At 36.8% G+C, this 26842-nt stretch overlaps 2 protein-coding genes across 3 annotated transcripts in view; one reads left to right on the top strand and one right to left on the bottom strand.

The window, feature by feature from the left end:
* Positions 1-5124: 5124 nt before the first annotated feature.
* Positions 5125-26651, top strand: VTI1B (vesicle transport through interaction with t-SNAREs 1B). Its single transcript, XM_003756365.4, has 6 exons — positions 5125-5356; positions 12647-12705; positions 17286-17477; positions 21210-21383; positions 24675-24736; positions 26110-26651. The coding sequence occupies exons 1-6, from the start codon at positions 5245-5247 to the stop codon at positions 26198-26200; spliced, it is 690 nt and encodes a 229-aa protein (XP_003756413.1). The 5' UTR covers positions 5125-5244; the 3' UTR covers positions 26201-26651.
* The window catches only part of ARG2 (arginase 2), a 43440-nt gene continuing 42961 nt past the window's right edge, over positions 26364-26842 (bottom strand). For both annotated transcript variants that reach the window (XM_012548923.3, XM_031952783.1), the window contains exon 8: positions 26364-26842. In XM_012548923.3, coding sequence (XP_012404377.1) covers positions 26637-26842 — 206 coding nt within the window. In that variant the 3' untranslated portion in view covers positions 26364-26636.

The following is a 26842-nucleotide window of genomic DNA, read 5'->3' as shown; positions in this document are numbered from 1 at the left end:
GAGTCAGGACAATTAAAGAGAACTGTGGCATAACACTAATTTGATATTCTTTTAACTTTCTTGTTAGTAGGACCAGAGGAACTAATTACTGAAGACTAATATAATAAGATTTTGTCACATTTTACTAAATTATATTGTCTTATCACTCACAAGGATTACTGAAAGAATCTTCCAAGTGCCTGGAACCCAGAGATGAGGAAATACCTCCACAAATCTGTCTTGATCCAGGAAAAGCTATCTGAGATACAGCACTTAGCAGACTTCTGAAGATAATGGTAGCTCACTGCCAAAGGACTTGATACCCCTAAAGCTACACCTATATTGGATTTCTTTATTCATCCTCTTGTTAATATTTCTTGTTTTATTAGTCATGTGTGTGTTCAGGATCTTTTACTTGATCTATGAACTTATCACTGGATTAAAACCAATTTAGGAAGAAAACTGTCCAAAAAAAGGAGAAGAAGTGGAGAAGCAGTACCACTTGAACACCTGCAGACTGAACTGCCAAAGTCTATAGGCTACAGGTATGTTTTGGTATACAGACACCAGTGAATCAGTAGGGATTTATCAGAGTCTGCAGAAGTCATATTAGGAACAGTGTTACCAAATGAGAGACCCGGATACAACACTCCCAAATGAAACCTGTCATAACTGACCCCAGCCCAGCTAGGCAGCCATCCCTGATTGATCAACCCAGTTAAGCTGGAAAGAGACCCCAACACTACTGAGTGGTTTTTTTGGATGCTTTGACCCTAATCATTAGGACCTAATCCTTTACTTGTTATCTACTAGAGAGTGAAGTTGGTGACTTTCAAAGTCTTGCTTTACAAAATTCCAATTTACTTGCGAGTCATGACATTATCTTCCTGATGTCACTGGTTCTCTTCAAGAATGAAGGACAGACAACAAGTATGTATTTGTAATTTTCATTTTATGTCTAGTTTTGTGGCCTGGGGGTTGGAAGAACAGGAGAGCTCAACTTGCCAGCTGTGTCTTTAAATGAACTAATTGCTGAATATATACACATTTGTTCTTGGGGGAAGGGATGCCTCTGGTGAGCATGGGGTCAGTCATCCAAGATTTGTGTGATGTTTGCAATCAATAAGGCAAACTTAAACAAAATACTAACTTGCATTGTCATAAACTGGGAAATGATTACTGATGAGTCACTTTTAATTGGGAAAAAAATCACTAACACTTCAATAGTAACACTCCCTGTCACCCTGTCCTATTCAATAAACTCTAGAGGTTTCTTACTGCCTGCAAGATTAAATACAAAATGTTCTGTTTAACATTCAAAATTCTTCATGGCCTATTTCCCTCTCCCCCTTACTTTCCCACACATCAATCCAATAACACTGGCCTCCTGACTGTTCCATAAATAAGATATTCCATCTTTTGGTTCTGGGTATCTCCCAAATCTGGAATATTCTCCTTCTTCTGCTCTACTAACCTCCCATGGCTTCTTCTTCTTCTTCTTCTTTTTTTTTTTTTTTTTTTTGTTGAGGCTGTAGTGACTTGCCCAGAGTCACACAGCTAGGAAGTGTTAAATGTCTGAGACCATATTTGAATTTAGGTTCTCCTGACTTTAGGGCTGGTGCTCTAGCCACTGGGCCATCTAGCTGCCCCCCCACCTCTTAAGTCCCAACTAAAACCCTCTTTTTTTTTTTTTTTTTTTTTTTTTTTATTTAATGCCTTTTATTTGGATATATCATGGGTAACTTTACAGCATTAACAATTGAAACCTCTTGTTCCAATTTTTCACCTCTTCCCCCACCCCCCCCTAGATGGCAGGATGACCAGTAGATGTAAATATATTAAAAATAAATTAGATAAAATAAGTATACATAAAACCGTTATTTTGTGTACAAAAAAGAATCAGACTCTGAAATATTGTACAATTAGCTTGTGAAGGAGATCAAAAATTCAGGTGTGCATAAATATAGGGATTGGGGAATTAATGTAATGGTTTTTAGTCATCTCCCAGAGTTCTTTCGCTGGGTGTAGCTGGTTCAGTTTTACTGCTCCATTGGAAATGATTTGGTTGATCTGTTTGCTGGGTGGCCTGGTCCATCAGAACTGGTCATCATATAGTATTGTTGTTGAAGTATATAATGATCTCTTCCTGCTCATTTCACTCCAGCATCAGTTGTTGAAGTCTCTCAGGCCTTTCTGAAATTATCCTGTTGGTCATTTCTTACAGAACAGTAAATTCCATAATATTCAATACCACAATTTTTCAGCCATTCTCCAACTGATGGACATCCATTCAGTTTCCAGTTTCTAACCACTACAAAGGGCTGCCACAAACATTGTGCACATACAGGTCCCTTTCCCTTCTTTATAATCTCTTTGGGATATAATCCCAGTAGAAACACGTGGATAAAGGGTATGCACAGTTTGATAACTTTTTTGAGCATATTAAATTACTCTCCAAATGGTTGGATTGTTCCAACTCCACCAACAATGCATCAATGTCCCAGTTTTCCCCGCATCCCCCAACAATCATCATTATTTTTTTCCTTATTTGCCTCGCGGTGTGGGGTTCTTAATTTGCATTTAAGATCCCATCTTCTATAAGAAACCTTCCCTAACTCCTCTTAATTCCAGTGCCTTTCTCTCAATTATTACCTATTTATCCAGTAAATTGACTGTTTGCAAATATTTGTTTGTTGATATCTCCATTAGATTGAAAATTCCTAGAAGGTGGGAACTGTCCTTTTTTGTATTCCCAGCATAGCACAGTGTCTATAAAACTTTCCTTTATATTTTTTTAATGGAGTTCAAAGTGAAAAAGATGGATTATTGTTAAAATAAATTTTTTTCTCCTTTTTAATATCATCATCTATATCCCCTCATATTCTTCCCAGAGAGCAATGCCTATATAACAAAGTTTTTTGTTTGTCTGTTTGTTTTGTTTTTGAGGAAGAAATATCAGTACTATTGAGGCCTAGATTTGGGGTACCTAAATGAAATTAGGGTAATTTTAAATTCATTTAAGAAAAAAAAGACATGGGGCAAAGTCTCTTATTGAAGCAGAATTGAAAATTTTCTCCTCCCAGCATTTTCTCCTACTTCTCTTTGATAGTTAAGATGGGCCATCAGCATTCTTACAGGCAGCCCACAGAAGGGACCTGATGCATCTCCTGCTGTTGCCATCTCCACCCTGGATGACACCCCAGTTTTAACCTGCTCCCGAGATCTGGACTTCAATCTTTGGACTCTCAACTGTCCTTCAGCCTGGAGGGGATGAAGAGGGAACCCCCGAACTTGAATCTTCAATTCTGCCTCAATAAGAGACTTTGCCCCACGTCTTTTTTTTTCTTAAATGAATTTAAGTTCCAACTGCTTGACGGTAGAATGATGTGGGAAAGATTCCTTTCTAGATTCCCACCCCCACTCCCCTTCTAGTTAATGTAATTACCCTTTAACTCACAAATCCTGGTCCCTTTGTATTCCAATAGAAGATCTGGCCCTGTCCCAGCCCCACCCGGATCTGAGCCAACTTTGGGGCTACACCCCAAAGCCCCTCAACCTAAATCTCCCCATTATAAAAGGGAGATGCTGGGACCCCCTCTTTGGAAGATCCCAAACATGCTAGCCATGTGAGCACCCTCTGTCCGGTGCCCTCCTTACCTCTATCTTCACCTATCTCCTTACTTCCAAACCCAATAATAAACCTCTTTTATCAATCTAGCAAAATGCCTTTATTGGGAACCCGCCACTAGACCTCATTTACCACCGTATCCTTGCTCCGAATCCAAGAGGGTTGCAGGGGAACTCTGCTTGAGCCCCTGTACCCCAAACCTGCCACTAGACCTTAACTAAACCCTAATCTCATTTAGGTATCCCAAATCTACACCTCAACATTACCACTGTTTGATAACATTGAAAAAAAGTCAAAAAACATGTGCAACATCCCCTGGACCTCCCAAAGAAGCGTCTTTCATGTTTCTACATTCTAGTCATATTTGATCTGCCTAATTTTGTTATTTCATTTTTTTGGGGTGTGCTAGATGCATTTTTTAATTTGTTAAATTACTTTTAATTTAAAATTTTAAAAAATGTTAAATCTTTCTCAATTGCATTTTTACTTGTTTTCATTTTTTCTCAACTACATGTAAACAAAAATTTTTAGCATTCTTAAAATTTTTTTTTTGAGCTCTATATTCTCTCTCCTCCTTTCAGAAAACAACCAATATAGATTATGTACGTGCAGACAGGCAAATTATTTTCATATTAGCCATATTGCAAAAAAAAACAAAAAAACAAAAAAAAACAGATCAACCCCCCCCCCAAAAAAAAAAAGTAACAAATTATTAAAAGTATGTTGCATGCACTTTCAGATGAGGCTCCTTTGTGAGTTTCAGCGATTTTACTTTGCAATGAGAACTCTGAGGAAGCGGGAATAATCTATACTTTTAAGGTAAAAACAAAAATAAAATCAGTAGCTTAAAAAATAACACTTCCTAAAATAGGGGATAGGAACGGCTATCCTTCTGGGAACAAACCCTCCCCAAACCTTAGTGATCCCATCAGGAAAAGAGGAATCGCGAGACTCAAGAGCACAACAAACCGGCCAGCAGCTGGAGACCTCTAACTTCACTATAAAGAGATGCTCCTGACAGGTGACTCTGCGTGATGACGCACGATGAGACTGCGTCTCGGGGAAGCTCCAAGAGTACCTTCCAGCGTTTCCGTATCTCTGGGACTGTCCCGAGTCGTTCCTTTCGAACTACAACTCCCGCAAGGCACTGCGACACCAGTGTTTTCCCACGGCCTTTTTTTTTTTTTTTTTTTTTTTTGGTTTGTTTTTTTTCTCCTTCCCTCCACCGGCTAGTGGGCGGGCGACTGTAGCTATCGCTTCCCAATATAGGACGGTTTAATGGTACCAAATCTGGCAGACAAATCACAGCACGGCTCAGGGAGGGGAAAGGAGATATAGGGAGGCTTTGGCTTCTCTTTTCCTTACTCACTGACGCCCCCGCGCGGAAATGTTTTAAGTTTCTCATCAGGCACCTCGCGCTATGTCCCTCGTGGGTGGGAGGATAGGCCTTCGCGGCGAGAGTTCCGGCTCTGAAGGACCCCGTCGCTTCGGTCCCCCGGAAGCTCCTCCCATCCCGCTGGGGGTGGGGTGGGGTGGGTAGGGACACTTGCCGGGGGCGATGGATTCGAGATTGGCGGGTTGGTCCCCGAAGCTGAGCTAGAAGCCGGCTCCCGGGCCCAGGCCCTCGGCCCCGCGCCATGGCAGCCGCCGTGTCCTCGGAACCTTTCGAGAAACTGCACGAGATCTTCCGCGGGCTCTATGATGACTTGCGAGGGGTCCCCGACAGGCTCCTGGGGACCGGAGGGACGGGTGAGTCCTCTGCGAGGGGGCGCCCCCATTCTCTCTCGTTTCCCCATTCCTTCTGGAACGTGCGTCACAGAGTCATGTCCCCCACTCCCGTCCATCCCAAGTTAGGTTTGTGAAGCGCCTCTTGGCTTTTTTTTTTTTTTTTTTTAATTAAGCGCCGGAAGTACAATTAATCAAGAAGGTTCTCGCTTTTAAGGAGCTATTCTCCGCCCTTCCACAATAACTTGAGCAGTCTCCTTCTGTCATCTCCAGGTTCAACCGTAAATCCTCTGTGCAGGCGTTCAAAGCCTGCCCCCAGTCCCCTTTCCAGTCTTTTCTTTTTGCATCTGACCCCGGACCCTTGGATCCGGTGACACCGGGACGAGACCCCCCACCTCCAGCCCCAGGCATTTCCTCTGGTTGTCCCCCATGCTTGGGGTGCGCTATTTCTTCTTGACACCTCCTGGCTTCCTTCCAGTTCCTGCTCAAAATCCCCCGGGAAGCTTCTTCCTGTACCTCTTCATTCCAGCACTTTGCTCCTATTGGTTGTGTTCCGTTTCCCGTGGTGTATACTGCTCGTTTGTAGGCAATAGTTTGCACGCTAGGGGGTGGATGTGGGTGTGCTCTGATTTTTGCCTTAGAGCTTAATGGTTAGAATTCACTCCCACGTAGTCTGAAGACCATAATCAGTCTACCTACCGATACTTTTTTTTATTTTTGAGGACTCCCATGAGGGGACAAAACCTTTCTCTTGGGGAACCAGCCAGAGGCTGCTGCTTCCACACTGGACAACTATGAGATAGGAAGGTTTTTTCCTCCTTTAAGTCAAAGCTAAAATTTCCTCTTGGCTATTTCTGTCTTTTTCATTCTGCTTTGTGAGAACAGGCTCCTCTCATTTCAACATTACAGCCTCTTTTTTGACTCTTCTCTTCCCCCAGTTAAAAGAAGGGCTGTTAGATATTTTTCCTATATTGTTTGAGTAATTCAATTTATGTTAGGTTATATTTTCAAGCATTGTTTACTCTGTGCCAGATACTGTGCTGAGCCCTACTCATACAAAAAAAAGACAAAAAACAAACCACATGTCCAATAAATAATAATATTGTTTCTAGGGGACACATTCTATAAGGGAGACATTCTTGCAACAAACAAGACATATACTGGGTCAATTGGAAATACTTTCGGAGGGAAGGCAGTAGTATTATTAGTAAAGGGTAGGGGAAAGGCTTCTTGGAACCCTTCACTCTGATGGTTGCTTTCCTCCTGAAGTTATTTCTTTTACTGATGCCCTTCCTAAAATTTGGTGCCTGGAAGGAAACAAAATGTTCTCTATGTGCTTTGGCTGTGGATGATCACCATCTTCCTAGTTTGTGCCTCTAAATGTAGCTTCCTATGTGTTGCTTAGTGGAGGCAACTGACTAGTGTTGGAGATGATGTGTTTCTCCCCCTTTTTTGCTTTTCTAATTAGGACACCTGTTTGAGAAACCTTCTGTGATCTATTTCAGTACAAGTGTCTCAAAAATCCAACTGCTTTATAGTTCTGGAAGCTCATCTTCAGATACAGCTCCTTTTCTATTCTTCCGATTATGCATCCTCACATTTTTCAACTGATTCAATTATGTTAAGTCAGCAGTTAATTATTAAATTACCTTCTGTGTGCTAGATAAGCTCTCCTTCACTCTCTCTGCTGTGCCTTACTTGGAAGCATCACTAGAGAGATGGTTTAATTCATTGAATAGCATAATCAAATAAAATAATACTTCTAAAATTCTTTGCAGACCTTAAAGCACTATATAAATGTTAGATGATTTTAGTAGTTAGTAATCTTTAGGCACTTTATGACATGGGGAATTTGGGTCAAAGGTTATATTAGAGTTAGGGATAAATTAATGAGAAGTTGATAAATGTCTTTCTAAGGCTTTAAAAACAGCAGATTTTCAGCTTAAAATGATTTGGATGTCTAATCCTTATGGAATCAAATGTTTCAGTTTTTAAAGAGGAAATAATACTCCTTTTCACTTGAGATCATAAGAAAAGCTACAATGTTAAAGAGAAAAGCAATGCACATTTCTGATTGTTTTTTATTTGAAGTCTAATGATATTTCATGATTGATTTTGAAGACAAGAAATATGTTCTCTGTGCTTAGGGGTGCATGAACTGAGTAACAGCTGATGAGTGATTTCTAGCCTGGTGATGCAGAAGTACAGCTTTCTTTGAAAATCAGAAAACTCAATAGATTACATCTGTCTCATCCTCAACCTATTCACCTCTATTCAGTCCTTTGTCCATCATGGGCAAAAAAAGCCAGAGAAAGGTTAGGAAAAATGTCTAAGATAAATCTAATGTCTACTAGTCTGCAAATGGCAGATTGGCTGGTCAGTTCCATCTTTATTATTTAGACCTTTGCCTGGCCATTTCTTAACAGTTAAAAATTTTTTTTTCTATTTGTATGAAATATTAGGAACCATACCAAAATTGAGCATGTTTCATAGCCCCCTTACTTTTATCCTTTGTTCTGTAGCTTATATTCAAAAGTATTACAATGTATACTTTAAAAACTGACAAGGTATTTTTGAACCTAAGGTACTCTCTTCTTCCTGCCTGAGTTCATCCTGACCCAAAGATAGATTTTTTTTTTGGGGGGGGGGGAGGGGGGTATTAAGTGACTTGCCCAGGGTCACACAGCTAGGAAGTATTACATGCCTGAGACCAGATTTGAACTGGGGTCATCCTGACTTCAGGGCTGTTACTCTGTCCACTGTGCTACCTAGCTGCCCCTCCAAACATAAATGTTAACTGCATATTTCAGACTAAATAGAATCAGGATTCTTTCAGAATCTTCTCATAGTTTTCAGTGTTAGCAAAGGAAGACTTGTCAAATGTATTACCACCTAGTTCTATTTTATTTAACATTAATACATTCATCTTACATGTATAAGGCATTTCAGTGCTTCCTTCCTCCATTCCTTTAACTCAGACAATTCTTTGCTCTTCTGCAACTTACATTCTGCTCCAGAGTAGAGAATTGCACTGAGGTTTTAAGCACGGGTAAATGTTGTATAGAAAAGCACTTAAATGCCTACTATGTGCCAGACACTATATTAAGCTTGGAGATATATCCTTTCTATGAAAGAAATTACATTCCATTAAAGAGATGCAGTGCACATCTGTGAATAGTGTTCTGAGAAGGGAATTGTGGTATGCAGATTTACAGGAATTATTAGTGGAACCGTGGTGTAGTAACAATGGTTATATTAATCTGATTACTGTTTCCAGAGCAAGAAAAAGAGATCAGAGTTTTCTAATCATACATTGTCTTATGGTAGTATATGTCTTATACCAGTTCTTGCACACAGATAATTAATGGAAATACATTGCTGCCTTCTGCTGTATGTTTTTGCACTTTTGGACACTCAGAACTTTATTTGATTATTGTGATATTCCCACATTTGCATCCATGCAGCATGACCAAAAGGACATTATCATTTTTTAATATATATTTATTTCATTAAATGTTTCCCAATTACAAGTAAAAAAAATTAACATTTAAAAAAAATTTGAGATCTAAATTCTCTCCCTCCTTTCCTTTCTTTCCCCTTTCCTTGAGAAAGCAAGCAATTTGATGTCACTTATATATGTAAAGTCATGTAAAATATATTTCCATATTTATCATGTTGCAAAAGAAACTACAAACAAAAAACTTTCAAAAAATAAAGTGAAAAAAAGTATAATTTTCTTTGCATTTAAAGTTTATCAGTTCTCTCTCTGGAGATGCATAGCATTTTTCTTCATAGAACTTTTGAAAATTGAGAACATTAATATTAATAAAGATAAGTTTTTTGTGTGTTGGCAAGCAACTTGGGATCTTTGATAGCACTGCCACAAATTCCCAAAGGCTTTTAAATTTGCTTTTCCTATTTAATTCTGGGTGTAAGTTTATTGTCCTTAAAATGTGCTGTCCCATTACAGTATAGAAAATATATTATCCATTTGGTTTTTCTTATATGACTTTATTTTTAGGCTAATCTCTTTCATGTAATCATAGAAATTCCTCATGCTTTGGGGCTTAATTATCTGTAAACTGGAACAACTGAATCTTCTCACCCCTCTATAAGGAATCTTCTTCCTATTTAGACCCAATGAGATTCCTTATTGGAGAAACTTTAAAGGCTGAAAAAATGTCAAGATTATTTTTTTTGGGGGGGGGTAATTAGTAAATAATAACAATGAAAAAATGTATGCCTTGGAGGAGTTTTTGAAGAGGTCTCCAAATAAAAAGTCTATATGTAGGTAGTCTTAGAAGTTAATGAGAGCTGTTCTTTAGAACTGATTGTACATACCCCATACCTGATCATTAATATTTATTCCCTTGCTGTACTATATGGAATCTGACCACTGGGCTCTTAAATCTTGGTTTCTTCATTGCCAAGAAGAAAGGAAGGATAGTTCTTGCTTGCTCATTAAAAAAATTATCAGAAGGATATATATATAGCTATAGAAACTTATTGATTTAATTCAGGGTAGAAGATGGGTTATGCAGAAGAAAGGGTGTATTCCAGGGATCTATTGATAGAATGATAATACTGATACTTGTGGCAATTTATTTTGAAGTTTACCTTGTGAAGCATTTATTTTGCTCTTAATGACTAAAAATGCTTCAATCATATCTACATTACATTTTATTTATTTATTTTTACTTTTTTTAAATTATAGCTTTTTGTTTACAAGATATATGCATGGGTACTTTTCAGCATTGACAGTTGCAAAACCTTTTGTTCCAATTTTTCCCCTCCTTCCTCCCATGCCCTCCCCCAGATGGCAGATAGACCAATACATGTTAAATATGTTAAAGGTATATGTTAAATACAATATATGTATACATTCTACATTATATTTTAAATAAATTGGGGTTCATTCAGCCCCCAAGTCTTTTCACGTGGCTGAATTGGCTTCATTTTTAAAAATTATTTTCCCCTCAATAGTACTTTATTTTTCCAAATACATATATAGTTTTCAATATTTACTTTTGTAAGATTTTGTGTTCAAGTTTTTTTTTCTCTCTCTCACTCCCTATTAAACATGTGCCATCAACAAGAGAACTGTTTGGTTCTGCACACATATATTGTATCTAGGATATACTGTAACATATTTAACATGTATAGGACTGCTTGCCATCTAGGGGAGGGGGTGGAGGGAGGGAGGGAAAAAGTTGGAACAGAAGTGAGTGCAAGGGATAATGTTGTAAAGAAATTTTTTTCAAAATAGAAATAAATAAAAAAACTAAAAAAAAAAAGGTGCAGTCCTTTAAAACATGTTTCCATATTTGTCATGTTGTACAAGTAAAATCAAACTAAAGGGAAAAAAGCATGAAAAAGAAAAAGCAAACAAAAAGGGTGAAAATATGCTTCGACCCACATTCAGTCTCCATAGTTCTTTCTTTGCCTGTGGATGGCACTTTCCATCCCAAATCTATTAGAATTGTCTTGAGTCACCACATTGCTAAGAAGAGCCCAAATCTATCATAGTTGATCGTCATATGATCTTGCTGTTGTTTTCCTGGTTCTGCTAGTTTCAATCATGTCTTTTCAGGCTTTTCTGAAATCATTCTGATCATTTCTTATAAAGCAATGATATTCCATTTTTTTCATATACCATAACTTATTCAGCCATTCCCCAATTGATGGGCATCCACTCCCTTTCATCTATATCTTTATCTTCCCTTTATTGATCCCATATTCTAGCCAAACTGGCCTTACTAATACTATTCCTTTTTGAAGATATTCCATCTCTCATCTTGTAGCTTCACCTCTCCTGCTGTACCATATCTGCACTACTTTCTCTCATCATGTCTGCCTTTTAGAATCCCTCACTTGCTTCAGAAACCAGCTCAAACCCCACCTCCAAAATAAGTAAACACTTTCCTCCATTCTCCTGTGAAGTATTCCCTTCCTCTCCTCCCTCCCCCCCATTACTTTTTACATGGGTTAAGGTACTTACAAAATACATGGGCATGTTGTAAGGGTAGGGACTTTCAGTTTTGTCATCAGTGCCTTACATATCAGTGCCTGGCACAGCAGGATTTTATTAAATACTGACATTTTGAAAAGTAAAATCTACTTAAATTAAGGAGGCTGTTCTCCACCATTGAGGGGAGGGGGAAAAATGTTCCTTAAGTATTAAAGAAATTTTTGAAAGAAAAGCTCCCAAAGTGTTTTGATCAGTGGCAACATCACAAGAATTAGTTTTTAAGAATCTAGGTTGAAGGGGACAGCACTCATTTAGATATTTTTAAAAGGCACCCTTTTTTTTTTTTTTAATGTTATAGAGTTTGTTTTAAAGGAGTTAAATGAATTAACGTGAAAATGCCCTACCGATATTTATTGGTTGTTATTGTCATGACCATAATTAGTTATTACCATAGAATTGCCAGAGGTAGCTATCAAACTGTGTTACTACTGGGCTTATATCCCAAAGAGATCTTAAAGAAGGGAAAGGGACCTGTATGTGCAAGAATGTTTGTGGCAGCCCTCTTTGTAGTGGCCCCAAACTGGAAACTAAGAGGATGCCCATCAATTGGAGAATGACTGAATAAATTGTGGTATATGAATATTATGGAATATTATTGTTCTGTAAGAAATGACCAGCAGAAAGATTTCAGAAAGGCCTGGAGAGACTTACATGAACTGATGCTGAGTGAAATGAGCAGGACCAGGAGATCATTATATATTTCCACAACAATACTATGTGATGATCAATTCTGATGGACCTGGCTCTCTTCAACAATAAGATGAACCAAATCAGTTCTATTTGTTCAGTAATGAATAGAACCAGCTATACCCAGCGAAAAAACTCTGGGAAATGAATATGAACCACTACATAACATTTCCAATCTCTCTGTTTTTGTCCGCTTGCATTTTTGATTTCTTTCACAGGTTAATTGTACACTATTTCAAAGTCCGATTCTTCTTGTACAGCAAAATAACTATATGGATATGTATACTTCTATTGTATTTAACATATACTTTAACATATTTAACATGTATTAGTCTATCTGCCTTCTAGGGGAGGGAGTGGTGGGAAGGAGGGGAAAAATTGGAACAAAAGGTTTGGCAGTTGTCAATGCTGAAAAAAATTACCCATGTATATATCTTGTAAATAAAAAAGCTATATAAATAATAATAAAAAAAAGTTAAAAAAAAAAAAAGAATTACCAGAAGTTAGCAGAAAATAGGGGGAAAGTAGAGTGGATGATATGTATAAAGGTCATAGAAGCAGACTGGAATAAAATATAACTTTTTTTTTTTTTTTTTCAGAAGAGAAAAAGAAGTTAATCAGAGACTTTGATGAAAAACAACAGGAAGCAAATGAAACGGTGAGATCTGGGAAGTAAGGGACATCTTTCTTTTACTAGTATTTGGTTTCTCCAAAAGCAGTGTCTGAATCTGACATGTGACTGCACCCGATTTGGGGCGTTTTGAATGTCATCCTGTCATCCTGAAGGTAGATGGCATCTGTGGATAAGGAAGGCTTGGAAATAATTCTGAATAGTCATGTTTTGATGATGATATTTTGATGACTGCTCTAAAATGAGTCAGTCCTTATTTTTTTTTTTTTTTTTTTTTGCTGAAGCAACTGGGGTTAAGTGACTTGCCTAGGGTCATACAGCTAGGAAGTGTTAAGTGTCTGAGATTAGATTTAAACTCATGTCCTCCTAACTTCAGGGCTAGTGCTCTATCCACTGAGCCATCTAGCTACCCCATCCTATTCTTATTTTAAGAATTTTTGTACACATACATAAATGGAATCAAAGGAGCCTTTTGGGTCATCCTTACTTGATAGTGATTTCTCTCTTAAAGTAAATATTAAAAATCTACATTGAAAACTTAGAGGGACCATTCAGGAAACACCACTCTTGCAGAAGTGGTGTTCACACTTTCATCACACTTTTAAAATTCACACTTTAAAACTAAGGCTCCAGGTTGCATTTAGCTGTTGGTAGTGACAATATTAATCAACAATATCTAACACTTTAAAGTTTGCAAAGCACTTTACACATTTTTTTTTTTAATCCTCACAACAACTCTTAGAAGGTAATTAGTCAAGGTTATCTTTTAGGTGTAGTATTTTTTTTCTCTTCAAAAAATTGACTTTTTTCTCTCTCTTCCCCTAGACAGAAATTTAAAAAAAAAAGAAAAAGAAAACCCTCATAACAAATATGTAGCCCTATTTTGTGAAAGAGGAACCCGAGACTGAATGAGATTAAATGGTCACCCAGCTTGTGTCACAAATGGGATTTGAACCCAGGTTTTCACTCTTCAAGTGAGTAATCACTGAAGACAAATGATCAGAATTAGAGAGGTAGTTATATAGTTAGAAATTAATCATTAGGTTACAGTTCCTACCTCTTTTCCAGGTAAGTTTCTACTGGAAATAAAAAGATGGTAGGCTTCCTGTTTCTAGGATACCTGAACCAAGAGATTAGATGCTTGATCATGTTGGAACTGTGACACAACAAAGAGAATGTTTCTTGCCTCTAGGAGAAGAACTCTAGTTAATAATTTATGTTGATTTATGACCGATCCTGCAACATGGAGATAAGTTGTTGTGGCAGCTGCACATTCTGAGAGAGCACAGAGTAAGAATGCAGGGATGTTCTAACCTCCTCCTCCTTACCTTTAGCAATTCCTGCCTTCCTCATTGGTTGTTCTGGTCTCTTATTTAACATGACACCAGAGACAAAATATTGGGTGTTTTTTTTTTTTTTCAATAGTATTTATTGTATTTTCAAAATACATGTAAAGATAATTTTCAACATTTATTTTTGTAAGACTTTGTGTCCCAAATTTTTCTTCTTATCTCCTTCCTTCTCAGGACAGCAAGCAATCTGATATGGATTAAATATGTACAATTCTTTTAAACATATTTTCATATTTATGGTATTGTACAAGAAAAATCAAACCACTACTGGGTCTGTATCCCAAAGAGATCATAAAAAAGGGAAAAGGGCCTATGTGTATAAAAATGTTTGTAAGCATGCCTTTTTGTAATGGCAAGGAACTAGAAACTGAGTGGATGCCCATCAGTTTGGGAATGGCTGAATAAATTATGGTATCTGTATGTTATGGAATATTATTCTATAAGAAATGATCAGTAGGATAATTTCAGAAAGGCTTGTAGAAACTTTTATATGTACTCATACTAAATGAAGTGAGTAGAACCAAGAAAGCATTGTACACAGCAACAACAAGATTATGTGATAATCAACTCTGATAGACGTGGCTCTTTTCAACAATGAGGTGATTTAGGCTAATTCCAATAGACTTCTGATGAAGAGAGCCATCTGCATCCAGAAAGAATGTTGAAAACTTTCTTTACATGTATTTATTTGAAAAATAAAATACTATTGAAAATTAAAAAAAAAACAAAAAACATTCTATTCATTTGTTTTCTGGTGTCATGTTAAATAAGAGACTAAAACAACCAATGAGGAAGGGAGGAACTGCTAAAGGTAAGGGGGAAAAGCTAGTTAGGACATCTCTGCATTCTTGCTCTGTGCTCTCAGAATGCACAGCTGTCACAACAGCATATCTCCAAGTTGTAGGGTTGGTCATAACCCAATATAAATCATTAATTTATTGTTGCTTGCTTGCTTTTTTTTTCTCATTTTTTTTCCATTTTTGATCTGATTTGTCTTGTGCAGCATAAATGTGAAAACATGTATAGAATTGCACATATTTAAGATATATTGTATTACTTGCTTGTCTAGGAGAGGGGAATGAAGGAAAGGGAAGGAGAAAAATTTGGAAAACAAGGTTTTGCAAGGGTGAATGTTGAAAACTATCTTTGCATATGTTTTGAAAATAAAAAGCTTTTGTTTAAAAAAAAAAAAAGTCAGACCAAAAGTAAAAAAAAGCACCAAAAAAAAAAAAAAGGTGAAAATACTATATGCTTTGACTTGCATTTAGTCTCCATAGTTCTCTCTCTCTGGATTCAGATGGAATTTTCCATCCCAGGTCTTTTTGAATTGCCTTGAATCATTGCATTGCTGAGAAGAACCAAGTCCATCACAGTTGATCATTACATAATCTTGTTACTATGTACAGTGTTCTCTTCATTCTGCTTATTTCATTCAGCATCAGTTCATATAAGTCTTTCCAGGCTTTTCTTTTTTCTTTTTTCTTTTAATAGTATTTTATTTTTCTAAATAATATGCAAAAATAGTTTTCAAAATTCACCTTTGCAAAACATTGTGTTCCAAATTTTCCTCCCTGTCCTTCCCCTTTCACCCACTCCAAGACAGCAAGCAATCCATTAAGTTAAACATGTGCAATTCTTCTAAACGTATTTCTATATCTATTGTGCTGTGCACAAAAAAAGAAAAAAAAATCAGATCAAAAGGGAAAAAACCAGGAGAAAGGAAAAAAAAAAGCACACTAAAAAGGCAAAAATACTGTTTTCATCCATATTCAGTCTCCATAGTTCTCTCTGGATGTGGGTGCTACTTTCCATCCCAAGTCTATTGTAATTACCTTGAATCACCTCATTATTGAAAAGTCCATCACAGTTGATCATCACATAATCTTGTTGTTATCTTGATTCTATTCCCTTCACTCAGCATCAGTTCATATACATTTTTCCAGACTTTTCTGAAATCAGCCTGCTCATCATTTCTCATAGAACAATAATATTCTATTACCTTCATATACTATAACTTATTCAGGCATTTCCCAACTGATGAGTATCTACTTACTTTCCAGTTCCTTGCCACTACAAAAAGAGCTGCTACAAACATTTTTGTACATGTAGGTACTTTTCTCTCTTTTATGATCTCTTTGGGATACAAACCCAGTAGTGAGACTGCTGGGTCAAAGGGTATGCACAGTTTGATAGCCCTTTGGACATAGTATTTTATTTCCAATAGCATGCCTGGTTTTATCTTCCTTGTGCCAGGGACAAGAGAGGTTTGTGCTTCCAAGCTCTTTGCTCCAAAACTGAATTTGGACAGGTGATCAGAGCCCTGAGCATTGTGAGCATTATCTCAGAGACATTTGTAATTGCCTTCAATTTGAAACTTGTTTTGTAGACTCTTGCCTTGAATAGCATGTTGAGGCATTAGGGATTTAAAACTGAGTATTTTCAGGTAGTTAAAGAGGAGAAATATTTGATATCTGACCCTTGTTTGGGGCAGCTAGGTGATGCAGTGAATAGAATGCCAGGCCTGAAGCCAGGAAGATTCAACTTTGTGAGTTCAAATCTGGCCTCAGACACTTGCTAGCTGTGTGACCCTGGGCAAGTCACTTAGCACTGTTTACCTCAGTTTCCTTATTTGTAAAATGAACTGGAGAAGGAAATAGCAAACTACTCCATTATCTTTCCCAAGAAAACCTTAAATGGGGTCAAGGAGAGTCTGAAATGCTTCAACAACAACTTGTTGTTCAGCTCTGTCCTAAAGAGGACAAGTGTGTCTGATTGTCCCAACCAGGCCAGACCGGGATAGATACAGCGGTGTCATCATGGAGTGGGGATGATGCTAAACTCCATCTGGGTCATTTGGCTTCTCTTCCTGTTTCTCACACTTAAAAGTAGTTATGTGTTCAGGAGTAGATAATGACCCCCTTTTTGCCTCAGGATTTTCATCTGTTAGGTGGGGTTTGTTGGATCATAGATCTGGAGCTGGAGGCCTTTACCTTAATGGTTGTCTAGTTCTTTTTACAGGTAAGGAAATTGACATATACTGACTTGCACAAGGTCACACAGGAAGTAAGAAGAGTGTCAGCATTCAAACTTGGGACCGGGGGCTCCCATTACAGTGCTCCTTTTACTGTATCCCACTGCCTCCTTTACCCCTTGCCTCATCCTGTGATTGGAATAATGAAAGCACTTTGAAGACTTTAAAGTACTATGTCTAAATGTGAGTTGTTAATACTCCTGGCTACCTTCCTAACTTGACAGCTGGCAGAGATGGAAGAGGAGCTGCGCTATGCCCCCCTGTCTTTTCGCAACCCTATGATGGCCAAGCTTCGGAGCTATCGCAGAGACCTGGCCAAGCTCCAGCGAGAAGTGAGAAGCACTCCTTTGACGGTGCCGCCTGGAGGCCGAGGAGATAGTAGATATGGGGCATATGCTATAGAGAATGAGCACATGGTAAGTTCTTGAATCTCAGGTACATTTATAATTAGATTTGTTTTTGCTTTTGCTTTGTCTGAGATCCTGATTGCTACCCCTGCCTTTTTTACCTCAACTGAAGCATAGATTCTGTTCCAGGTGTGTGTGTGTCTCTCTCAAGTATGTTTTTTATAAACAGCATTATTGGATTTTGATTTCTAATCTATTCTGCTATACAATTCCATTTTATGCATGAGTTCACTCCATTCACATCAGTTATGTTTATTGTATATTTTTCCTTATCCTATTTTTACCATTTATTTTTTTTACCCTGTCCTTCCTCAAAAGTCTGTTTTATTTCTGATCATTGCCAAAGTTAAAATGCCCTCATTTCTATCAGCCCCTTTTCTTTTCTCTTATTCCTTTCCCACCTATTTTCCTTTAGTGTAAGATAAATTTCTATACCTGAGTGTTTTATTCCTTCTTTGAACCAATTCTGAATGTTAGTAAGATGCATCTTCCCTTCCTTTTGCAATTCTTTAATATGAGATAATTTTGCCCATTCTTCATCTCCCTTCCCCTTTCTCCCAGTGCATCTCTCTTTCTCATTCCTTAATTTAATTTTTTAAAAATCATCCCATCAGAGTTATCTCACATCTATGTGCTCTGTTTTTGTATACTTTTTTCCTACTGCCTATAATAAAAAAGTTCTTAGGAGTTACAAGTATCATCTTTCCATTCCCTCCCTCCTGTGTCTTGTATTTGAAAGTCACAATTTTTATTCAGCTCTGGTCTTTTCATCAGGAATGTTTGAAAGTTCTCTATTTGATTAAATGTTTACTTTTTCCCCCCCAGATTATATTCAGTTTTGCTGGATAGATCGTTCTTAATTGTAATCCTAGTTTCTTTGCCTTCTGGAATTTCATATTCCAAGTCCTCTGGTTCTTTGATGTGGAAGTTTGTATAATTCTGGCAATATAGGAGGGTTTCTTTTCAGTTGCTTATATTTTCTCCTTGACCTAAGAGTTCTGGAATTTGTCTGTAATATTCCTGGAAGGTTTTATTTTGGGATTTCTTTCAGAAGATAATTGGTGGATTTTTTTTTCTTTTCTGTTTATTAGTTTTCATCATTTACTTTTATAAGATTTTGATTTCCAGTTTTCCTTCTCCTACCTTCCCAAGTTGGCAATCTGATATAGGTTATACATGTGCAATCATATTAAACATTTCCACATTAGTCATGTTGTGAATGAAGAATCAGAGCTAAAGGGAAAAACCACAACAAAAAAAAAGTGAAAATTGTATGCGTCGATCTGCATTTAAACTTCATAGTTTTTCCTCTGGATATGGATAGTGTTTTCTGTCATGAGTCTTTTGGAATTTTCTTAGACCATTGTATTGCTGAGAAGAGCAGCACTCTGCTGCTATTACTGTGTTCGGTGTTCTCCTGCTTCTGCTCACTTCACTCAGCATCAGTTCATGGAAGTCTCTCCAGGTTTTTCAGAAATCCACCTGCTTACCATTTCTTACAGAACAATAAGTATTCCATATTATTCAGGTATCAGAGTTTGTTCAACTATTCCTCAATTGATGGGGTAATTTTTTTTTTATTTTTAATTTCTATTTTAACTTCTAATTTCAGGATATCAGGGCAGCTTTCCTTGATATATTATCTTTCTTTGACCATGGCTTTCAAATAGTTGAGTAATTCTTAAATTATCTCTCTTGGATCTATTTTCCAGGTCAGTTTTCCTGTTGAGATATTTCACAGTTTATTTTCTTCTTCTTCTTCTTTTTTTTTTTCCATTCTTTTGATGTTTTGTTGTTTCTTGATGTCTTGTGAAGTCATTAGCTTCCATTAGCTTAATTCTAATTTTTAAAGAATTATTTTCTTCAGTGACTTTTTGAATCTCTTTTTCCATTTAGCTACCTGTACGCCATCATCTTAGCTCTACTTGGTGCATTTATGCAGACAAGTAGCCTATAAAAAGAAGGCTGTTAACTACATTAGTTTTAATTCTCTCACAGAAAGTTTGCAATTTGATCTAGTGACCATGTATATAAATTTGCCTAAGCTTTCCAGAAAATATAGGATGCTGCTAAGTTTCTCAGGTACTATGGAATATGAGAGATTTTTCTTATTCTTTATGATTTAGGGGGTGGCAACAGTAATGCATGAGACTGAAAGTCTAGAGACTTTAATTCTGATCCCACCTTTGCCACTGTCTAATCATGTGACCTTAAATAAGGCAATTTGTGGACCTCTTTTATCTGTAAAGTGAGGGTTTGAAATATATGACCCAAACTTTAAGTCTCTTCATATTACATTTTATGATGCTTTTATGAGAATCTGAGGAGTAGAGGAGATAAAATCTTTAATCCAGATTAAAAAAGATAACGACTAAGACACAATTAAGATTAGGAAGAGGTTGTAAAGAAGGGAAGGCTTGATAAGCCCAGTCAAAGTAAATTAATTATAAATGATAAGTTAATTGTCAGTCAGAAGGATAGTGTTGTTTTAAATAAAATAAACCAACTTTAGGTTTAGAATCATAAATCTAGAAGGGACTTCAGACTTTCCAGTCCATACTTCTCATTTTACAAATAAGGAAATGGAGTCCCAGGGAATTTGAGTGACTAATTCAAGCTTACCTAGAAGCCAATAAGTATCAGAGGTAGAATTTGAATCCAGGTCCTCCTTTGAAGCATCCTTTCTGTATTTAATCTGGCTGTAATACTGGGTACTGTTTGCCCAATGAAAGACAGTTGTTTTGATATATAAGTGAGTTGCTATGGGTATCCTAGGATCCTGTTTGATTATTAACACATAGAATACAATAAAAGGATTTCACTAGCCTTATTTCTTCTAGTGGCATTGTTTTGTAATCCTAAATTGTTTATTCTGAGCTAGAAATGTATGCTTTTTAAATGTTATATGGGATGGCTGTCAGAGAAGGGGAAGCATGATGGAAGAAATTCTGTAGTTGTGAAAATGGAACTAATCAAAACTTTTATTTAAAAAGTATGTTGTTTGTACTTAGACTGCCCAGTATTATAAATAGAATTTAGCTTTAGTGAAGATTTAGAAAATTAAGAATTATCTATTAGGACAACAGAAACTGCTATTCAGCATGAGGTATCAAAGTGGATAGTGATTTGGGCCTGGAGTCAGCAAGAACCCAAGGTCAAGTCTAGCCTCAAGCACTTGCTTACTGTGTGATGCTGGGCAAGTCAATGCTGTTTACCTCACTTTCCCTAACTGTAAAATAGCACCTATTTCCCAGGGTTGTTATGAAAATCAATGAAATCTTTTTTTAAAGTGTTTAGTATGTGGTGCTTCATGAAGTGCCTGAAATGAAGTAATTGCTTAATAAATGACCCTTCCCTTCATTTAACTGTCATTTTTCTATACTGTTTTATAACTCTTGAAGCATTATAGAATTAACATTTTTAATGAGTGAAAAAGGAAAGTTACTATTAGTAAGTACAGAGAAAGCTATACAATTCTTACAATATTGAAACCGGTTCAACTCCCTTTGGGAGGGCTTCTTGATGGCCTTTAAAAATAGGAAAAATTCTCACTTTTTTGATATTTTCTTTCCCATTCAAGCAAAAAAGCAACAGGGGATAATAATTGAGAGCAGTGTGTCTATGTACTGGGTCTGAATTCTCTTCTTCCTATCTGAAAAATTATTCCCTTGTCTCCTTTCTTAACAAAGGTTATAAAGAAAAAGCATACAGTGTCTGATTCTTTTTCCATTTTTTGGTCAGAATCAGCTACAGTCTCAAAGGGTTTTACTTCTACAAGGAACTGAGAGCCTAAATCGAGCCACTCAGAGTATTGAACGCTCCCACAAGATTGCCACTGAGACGGATCAGATTGGTTCTGAAATCATTGAAGAATTGGGGGACCAAAGAGACCAGCTGGAACGCACAAAGAGCCGAGTAAGTTCCACTTGGATTTATTGGGGAAGAGGGCAGAGGCAAGGAAAGAGGTAAGTTAGGTGTCTTTCATAAAAGTCTAAGGTTTATTATGATTTAGGAATGTACAAAAACCAGAAACTACAATATCTCTCTGTTTAGGAATTAGAGGCAGAGATGGGAACCTTAAATTTCCCTTTCTTTGAACTAAATTACTTTTTAAAATACATGGCTTTCCTTGAATGTAGAGATCTTTTTTAATCTTAATTTCTGCATTTATTGTAAAAAAAAAAATAGAGATTAGACTTGTAATTTTCATTGGTATATATGTTGTTTGACTCATTAAATTTTTTGTTCCTCAAGAACAGAAATAAATCTCTTACCATCCTTTATATTTGTAATAGTTGGCATAGAGTCTGGCACATAAAGATACTTGTTTACTTGACCAGAAGGTTACCTAGAATACTGAGAGGTTATGTGACTTAGGAGCCCATGTTCACAGCTATTTATCTGTTGAAAGTGGGACTGGGAATTCTTCCAGGTTTCCTTGGCTAGCTCTCTATTCCCTATGCTACATTGCCTCTTATTTATTGACAAATGTCACAGAACTAATGTTCCTTTTACTGATTTTTATATCTTTCTTTTCTATTGGGAGAGACAGGAAAGTTACTTGATAGAAAAGGTTACTTTTCCCATATTTGAAGGTCAAGTTATTCTTTTATTTCATTGACCTGGACTATAACTGCCTTATAATTTTTAGCTTGGGGGGGGGATACCTTTCCATGCAGTGTCAATTTTAAGCCAATAAAAGTAGTCCCATCTTCTTTTTACTATTAGCCATGAGAATTTGAATCATAAGTGATCTTGCAGACCAGATTTGACCTTGGATTTGCCTGTTATTTACATCTTGGCTCAAGTACAGAAAAGTTTTGGAGAATGAAAATGATCCCTTATTTCCTGCATTCCCACTTCAGATTGTTTGATTTGATCCCTTAGGAATAAAAGGGTTAGAAATAGCAGAATGTAATAGTGAAATGAATGTCTACTCTTCTAATATTTAAAGCAAATCCAGATAAGTCTCATTAAAAAAAAAAAAAAAGTATTGGAAAAAGGTTGATTGTTTTTGTTTGCACTTTGAGTTCTAGATTTAGCAAATAGACAAGTTGTGTTTGAAAGGTGAAAAATGAGAGGAGGAGATCAATCTACCAAGGCTGGTTGGACAAATGGTTGAAGAGGACTCATCTGTAAGGACTACCTCTTCATGACTTTCCTAACCTTCCTTGAGAAATACCAGAGATACACCAATGTTTTCTTCTCCTTGGTGATTTGATGATGGGCAACATAAGTTAGTGGGGTTTAAAAACATTAGATTTAGAGACAAAGGGCTTGGATTTCAATACTAACTTTGTCAACTATTTTTACAAAAGTCACTTAATTTTTCTGATTCTCAATTTTTTCACCTATAAAATAAGGAAATTTAACTGGTATTATTAATACTCTAAGGTCCCTTCTAGCCTTAAACTGACAAATAATTAATATTACTTAGATCTGGATAAACTTCCCAGGTTTCTAAGAAAATTCCTGCCAGAATTTGAGAGCAGGTATTTTTTCTTTAATGAAATAGTTTGATTGTGCATATTCTTTGATCCAGCAGTGTTACTGCTTGGCTTATAGCCCAAAGAGATCTTAAAGGAGGGAAAGGGACCCACAGGTGCCAAAATGTTTGTGGCAGCCCTTTTTGTGGTGGCAAGAAATTGGAAACTTAGTGGATGCCCATCAATTGAAGAATGGTTGAATAAATTATGGTGTGTGAATGGTATAGAATATTATTGTTTTGTAAGAAATGACCAGCAGGATGATTTCAGAGAGGCCTGGAGAGACTTACATGAAGTGATGCTAAGTGAAGTGAGCAGAACCAAGAGATCATTGTACATGGTAACAACAATACATGATGATCAATTCTGATAGACATGACTCTTCTTAACATTGAGATGATTCAGACCAGTTCCAATGATCTTGTAATGAAGAGTTATTTACCCTCCTTCCCCTTCCCCCCCACCCCCAGAAGTGTGAGAACTGATTGTGGTTCACAGCATAGCATTTTCACTTTTTGTTGTTTGCTTGTATTATATTTTTTCTCAGTTTTTTCCTGTTTAAGCTGATTTTTCTTGAGCAGCAAGATAATTGTATAAACATGTATGTATATATTGGATTAAGCATGTATTTTTACTATGTCTTACATATATTGGATTACTTGCCATCTAGAGGAGGAGGTGGGAGAAGAGAAAGGGATATTGGAGCACAAGATTTTGCAAGGATTAATGATGAAAAATTATCCATGCATGTTTTGAAAATAAAAAGCTTTAATAAAAAAAAAAATTGGTTTGAGGGGCAGCTAGTTGATGTAGTGGATAGAGCAACAGCCTTGAAGTCAGGAGGACCTCTGTTCAAATCTGACCTCAGACACATAACATTTTCTGGCTGTGTGAACCTGGGCAAGTCACTTAACCTCAATTGTCTCAGCAAAAAGAAAAAAGAAATGGTTTGTAAATACTTAAAGGGGAGGGGTGGTTAGTAAGAGCCATATTCATTTCTCTTTCTGACTAGGTTATAGCAAGTGTTCAGCAGATTCTTATCACAGAATTATTCTTGCCCCTCTTCTAAAGATATTTCGTCAGTATTGCTAAGGAAGATGTAGATATACACAAGAAATTTTTGTGATTTTGTGAATTTGATGTGAAGCCAGGAAAGCACATTGAGGGATAGAATTGGAATTCAGAAATATCTGGACAGGTTAACATAATTGGCTGGAAAGTTCAATGTAAATTTATACAATTGGGTTAAAAAACATTAAGTATAGGATTAGTGGAAGAAAGTAGAACATAATATATATTATAAAAGAATATGAGGCAAGCTTGAATGGGCACTGCACTCTGCATCAGTCAAGTTCAATGAAGCATCAGATAGATCAGTATCTTATACCTGTTACCTTATTCTCTAGGAGGTAGGAAGTGATAATCTAATTGACTTGTGCCATGGCCAGATTGCATGTAGAAGAGTGTCTAGAGGTACATTTTAGAAGGGACATTGACAAACTTAGAGTATAGCCAAGGAAGGGAGTATATCCCAAAGGTGAGGAGCCTGGAAAACTCACGGTTGAAGGACCCGAGATTATGTAAGTTATAGAAATGGACTGAAATCCCTATACATTCAGCAGGATTTATCAGTTATCACAAATTCAATTTTTTGACCTAAGCATTCTGTAATTGAAAAAAAAAAAACAACCCTTGGTTTTCTCCTTTTTTTTCTTTTCAGTTGGTGAATACAAATGAGAACTTGAGCAAAAGTCGAAAGATCTTGCGTTCGATGTCTAGAAAGTGAGTTTGAAATTAGAGTGTAACTAATTTTACTAGTTACTTTTATATTACATTTTTCTATTTCTGTCATTATTAATAAATTCATGATGACATTCATCTTCAAGAATAGAGATATGCAATGGAAAGATCTTCGGACATAGACCCAAACCCAGTTTTGCCACTATCTTATGTCACTTTGTGCAAATCACTTAACCTGTGTTCTCATCTGGAAAAATTAGGATTGGACTAGATGACTTCAAAGAATTCTTCCAGCTCTCATATGTACATGTACTGCTACGTTAAATTTTGTACACTATAAAACTTAGTTGAGAAATTAAAATATCTAAACGATAAGGAAGTATAAGTCAGTAGGAAGCCATCTACTGAAATAGGGGGGACATGAGACCTGGATTTTGGGGGAAGGGGGAGAAATCCCTTTAGCAATTATGGAATGATTTGAGACCACACCACAAATTTGGAAGCTACTGCAATAATTTCAGGGATAAAGACCTAAATTAGGTTAGTGACTGTGACATTATAACCAAGAAAACATATGGGAGAGATGAAATACAGTGAGGACTTTCCCAGAGGCACCGTTGCAGGGGCCTAATTAATTATGTCTTATGCAGCTCAGGACCAGGGAAGAAATAAGAATAGATATTTGATAGTAAACCACACATTTGGCTATTGTTGCCTCTTTCTGCTCTGGCCTCCAGCTTTGAAGACAGGTTAAAAAAGTTCCTGCTGCTAATAACGCTTTCTTAGTTATTAGTGCATATCTCCACCAGCAGGTGGCTTGACCTGTTTAAGTTGTTGCAAGTGGTTTTTTTTTTTTTTTTTTTTTTTTGAGAGGCATATAATGTTCTCAGGACCTATAAGACTAGTCTGAAGTTAGATAGGATACATAGTACTATTAGATTGATAAGGATAGTTTATCTTTTGAATAGTAAGTATCTTTTGGTCAGAAATTGAGATCTAAGAGAACCAGGACAAGATTTTCCAGTTGTAATGACTAAAATAAAGGATAGAAGGAAATGGAAGAGGACTTAAGTTGCATTAATGATACAGTTTGGAGAAAGAAATGTCACCACTTCATGCCTGTGGTATTATGCAAGATTATAGAAAACACCCAGTTTCAGTTAGAAATTCATTTTTTTCTCCTGCTCATTCTTTAAACCAGCCAGGTGAAACAAATATTATCCCCATTTTACAGATACATGACACTTAACAGAAGTTTGGGGAATTGTCCTTGAGTACATATATCTATTAATAGAGAGATGACAGATTTGACTTAGTGGAGTATTTTTTTTTCCACTAAACCACAATGCTTCTTCATTCTATCCAATAGGGGCTTACAAGTCCTAACTTCTATCCTTTACTTTTTCCATTTGTAGAGTGGCAACCAATAAACTGCTGCTTTCCATGGTTATTCTTCTGGAGCTGGCCATCTTGGGAGGACTAGTCTATTACAAGTTCTTTCGATAATAAGGAAAATCCCTGCCTCTTTATTCTCCTTGTGGATCCCTAAATCAAAGAGCTAAAGGACCAACTTTACTGCTAGGGCCTACTAGCAGTTTAAGCACTCGGACTGTTTGTGTAAGAAAGAAGGAAGATGACGATTGGAAATGTGAAGTAATAGTAACAAAGCTGGGGTGCTATACCAAGGTAACAAATGCTGTGTTTATTAGTTCTTTAAATTTATAGAGTAATCTAATATATTAATTCCCAATGAACTAAATAAAACCAATTACAGAATACAGTAACATTGGTCACCAAAAATGAGGAGGGATATTTTTTAAAAACAATTATGCTTTCATGAAGGCAGTATTAACATTGCCAATTTTAATATCCCTTTAAGTGCCTCTGTAGAACTATGGAATGCCCATTGTGGGGGGAAAAACCTGTGGAAAAAATACAGACTCTAAATTCGAACACATTCTTCACTGTCTGATTCATCTGGTGAACTGGGAGTGGGGAGATGGTCATAGCCATCATGCTGTCCTTCCCTCTTCTGGCCGAAGCTCGAGGCGATCACATCCACAGCCAGTCCAGCTGTGGCCTTCACTTCCTCCTCTGAAGTAGCCAAGAGAGGATTGACTTCAACCAGATCCAGGGCTGACAGCAAAC

This window comes from Sarcophilus harrisii, chromosome 2 (assembly GCF_902635505.1).
Source record: "Sarcophilus harrisii chromosome 2, mSarHar1.11, whole genome shotgun sequence".
In the NCBI taxonomy this organism is placed as follows: Eukaryota; Metazoa; Chordata; class Mammalia; order Dasyuromorphia; family Dasyuridae; genus Sarcophilus; species Sarcophilus harrisii.
The sequence above is the reverse complement of the archived record's forward strand: the minus strand, read 5'-3'. Positions and strand labels throughout refer to the sequence as shown.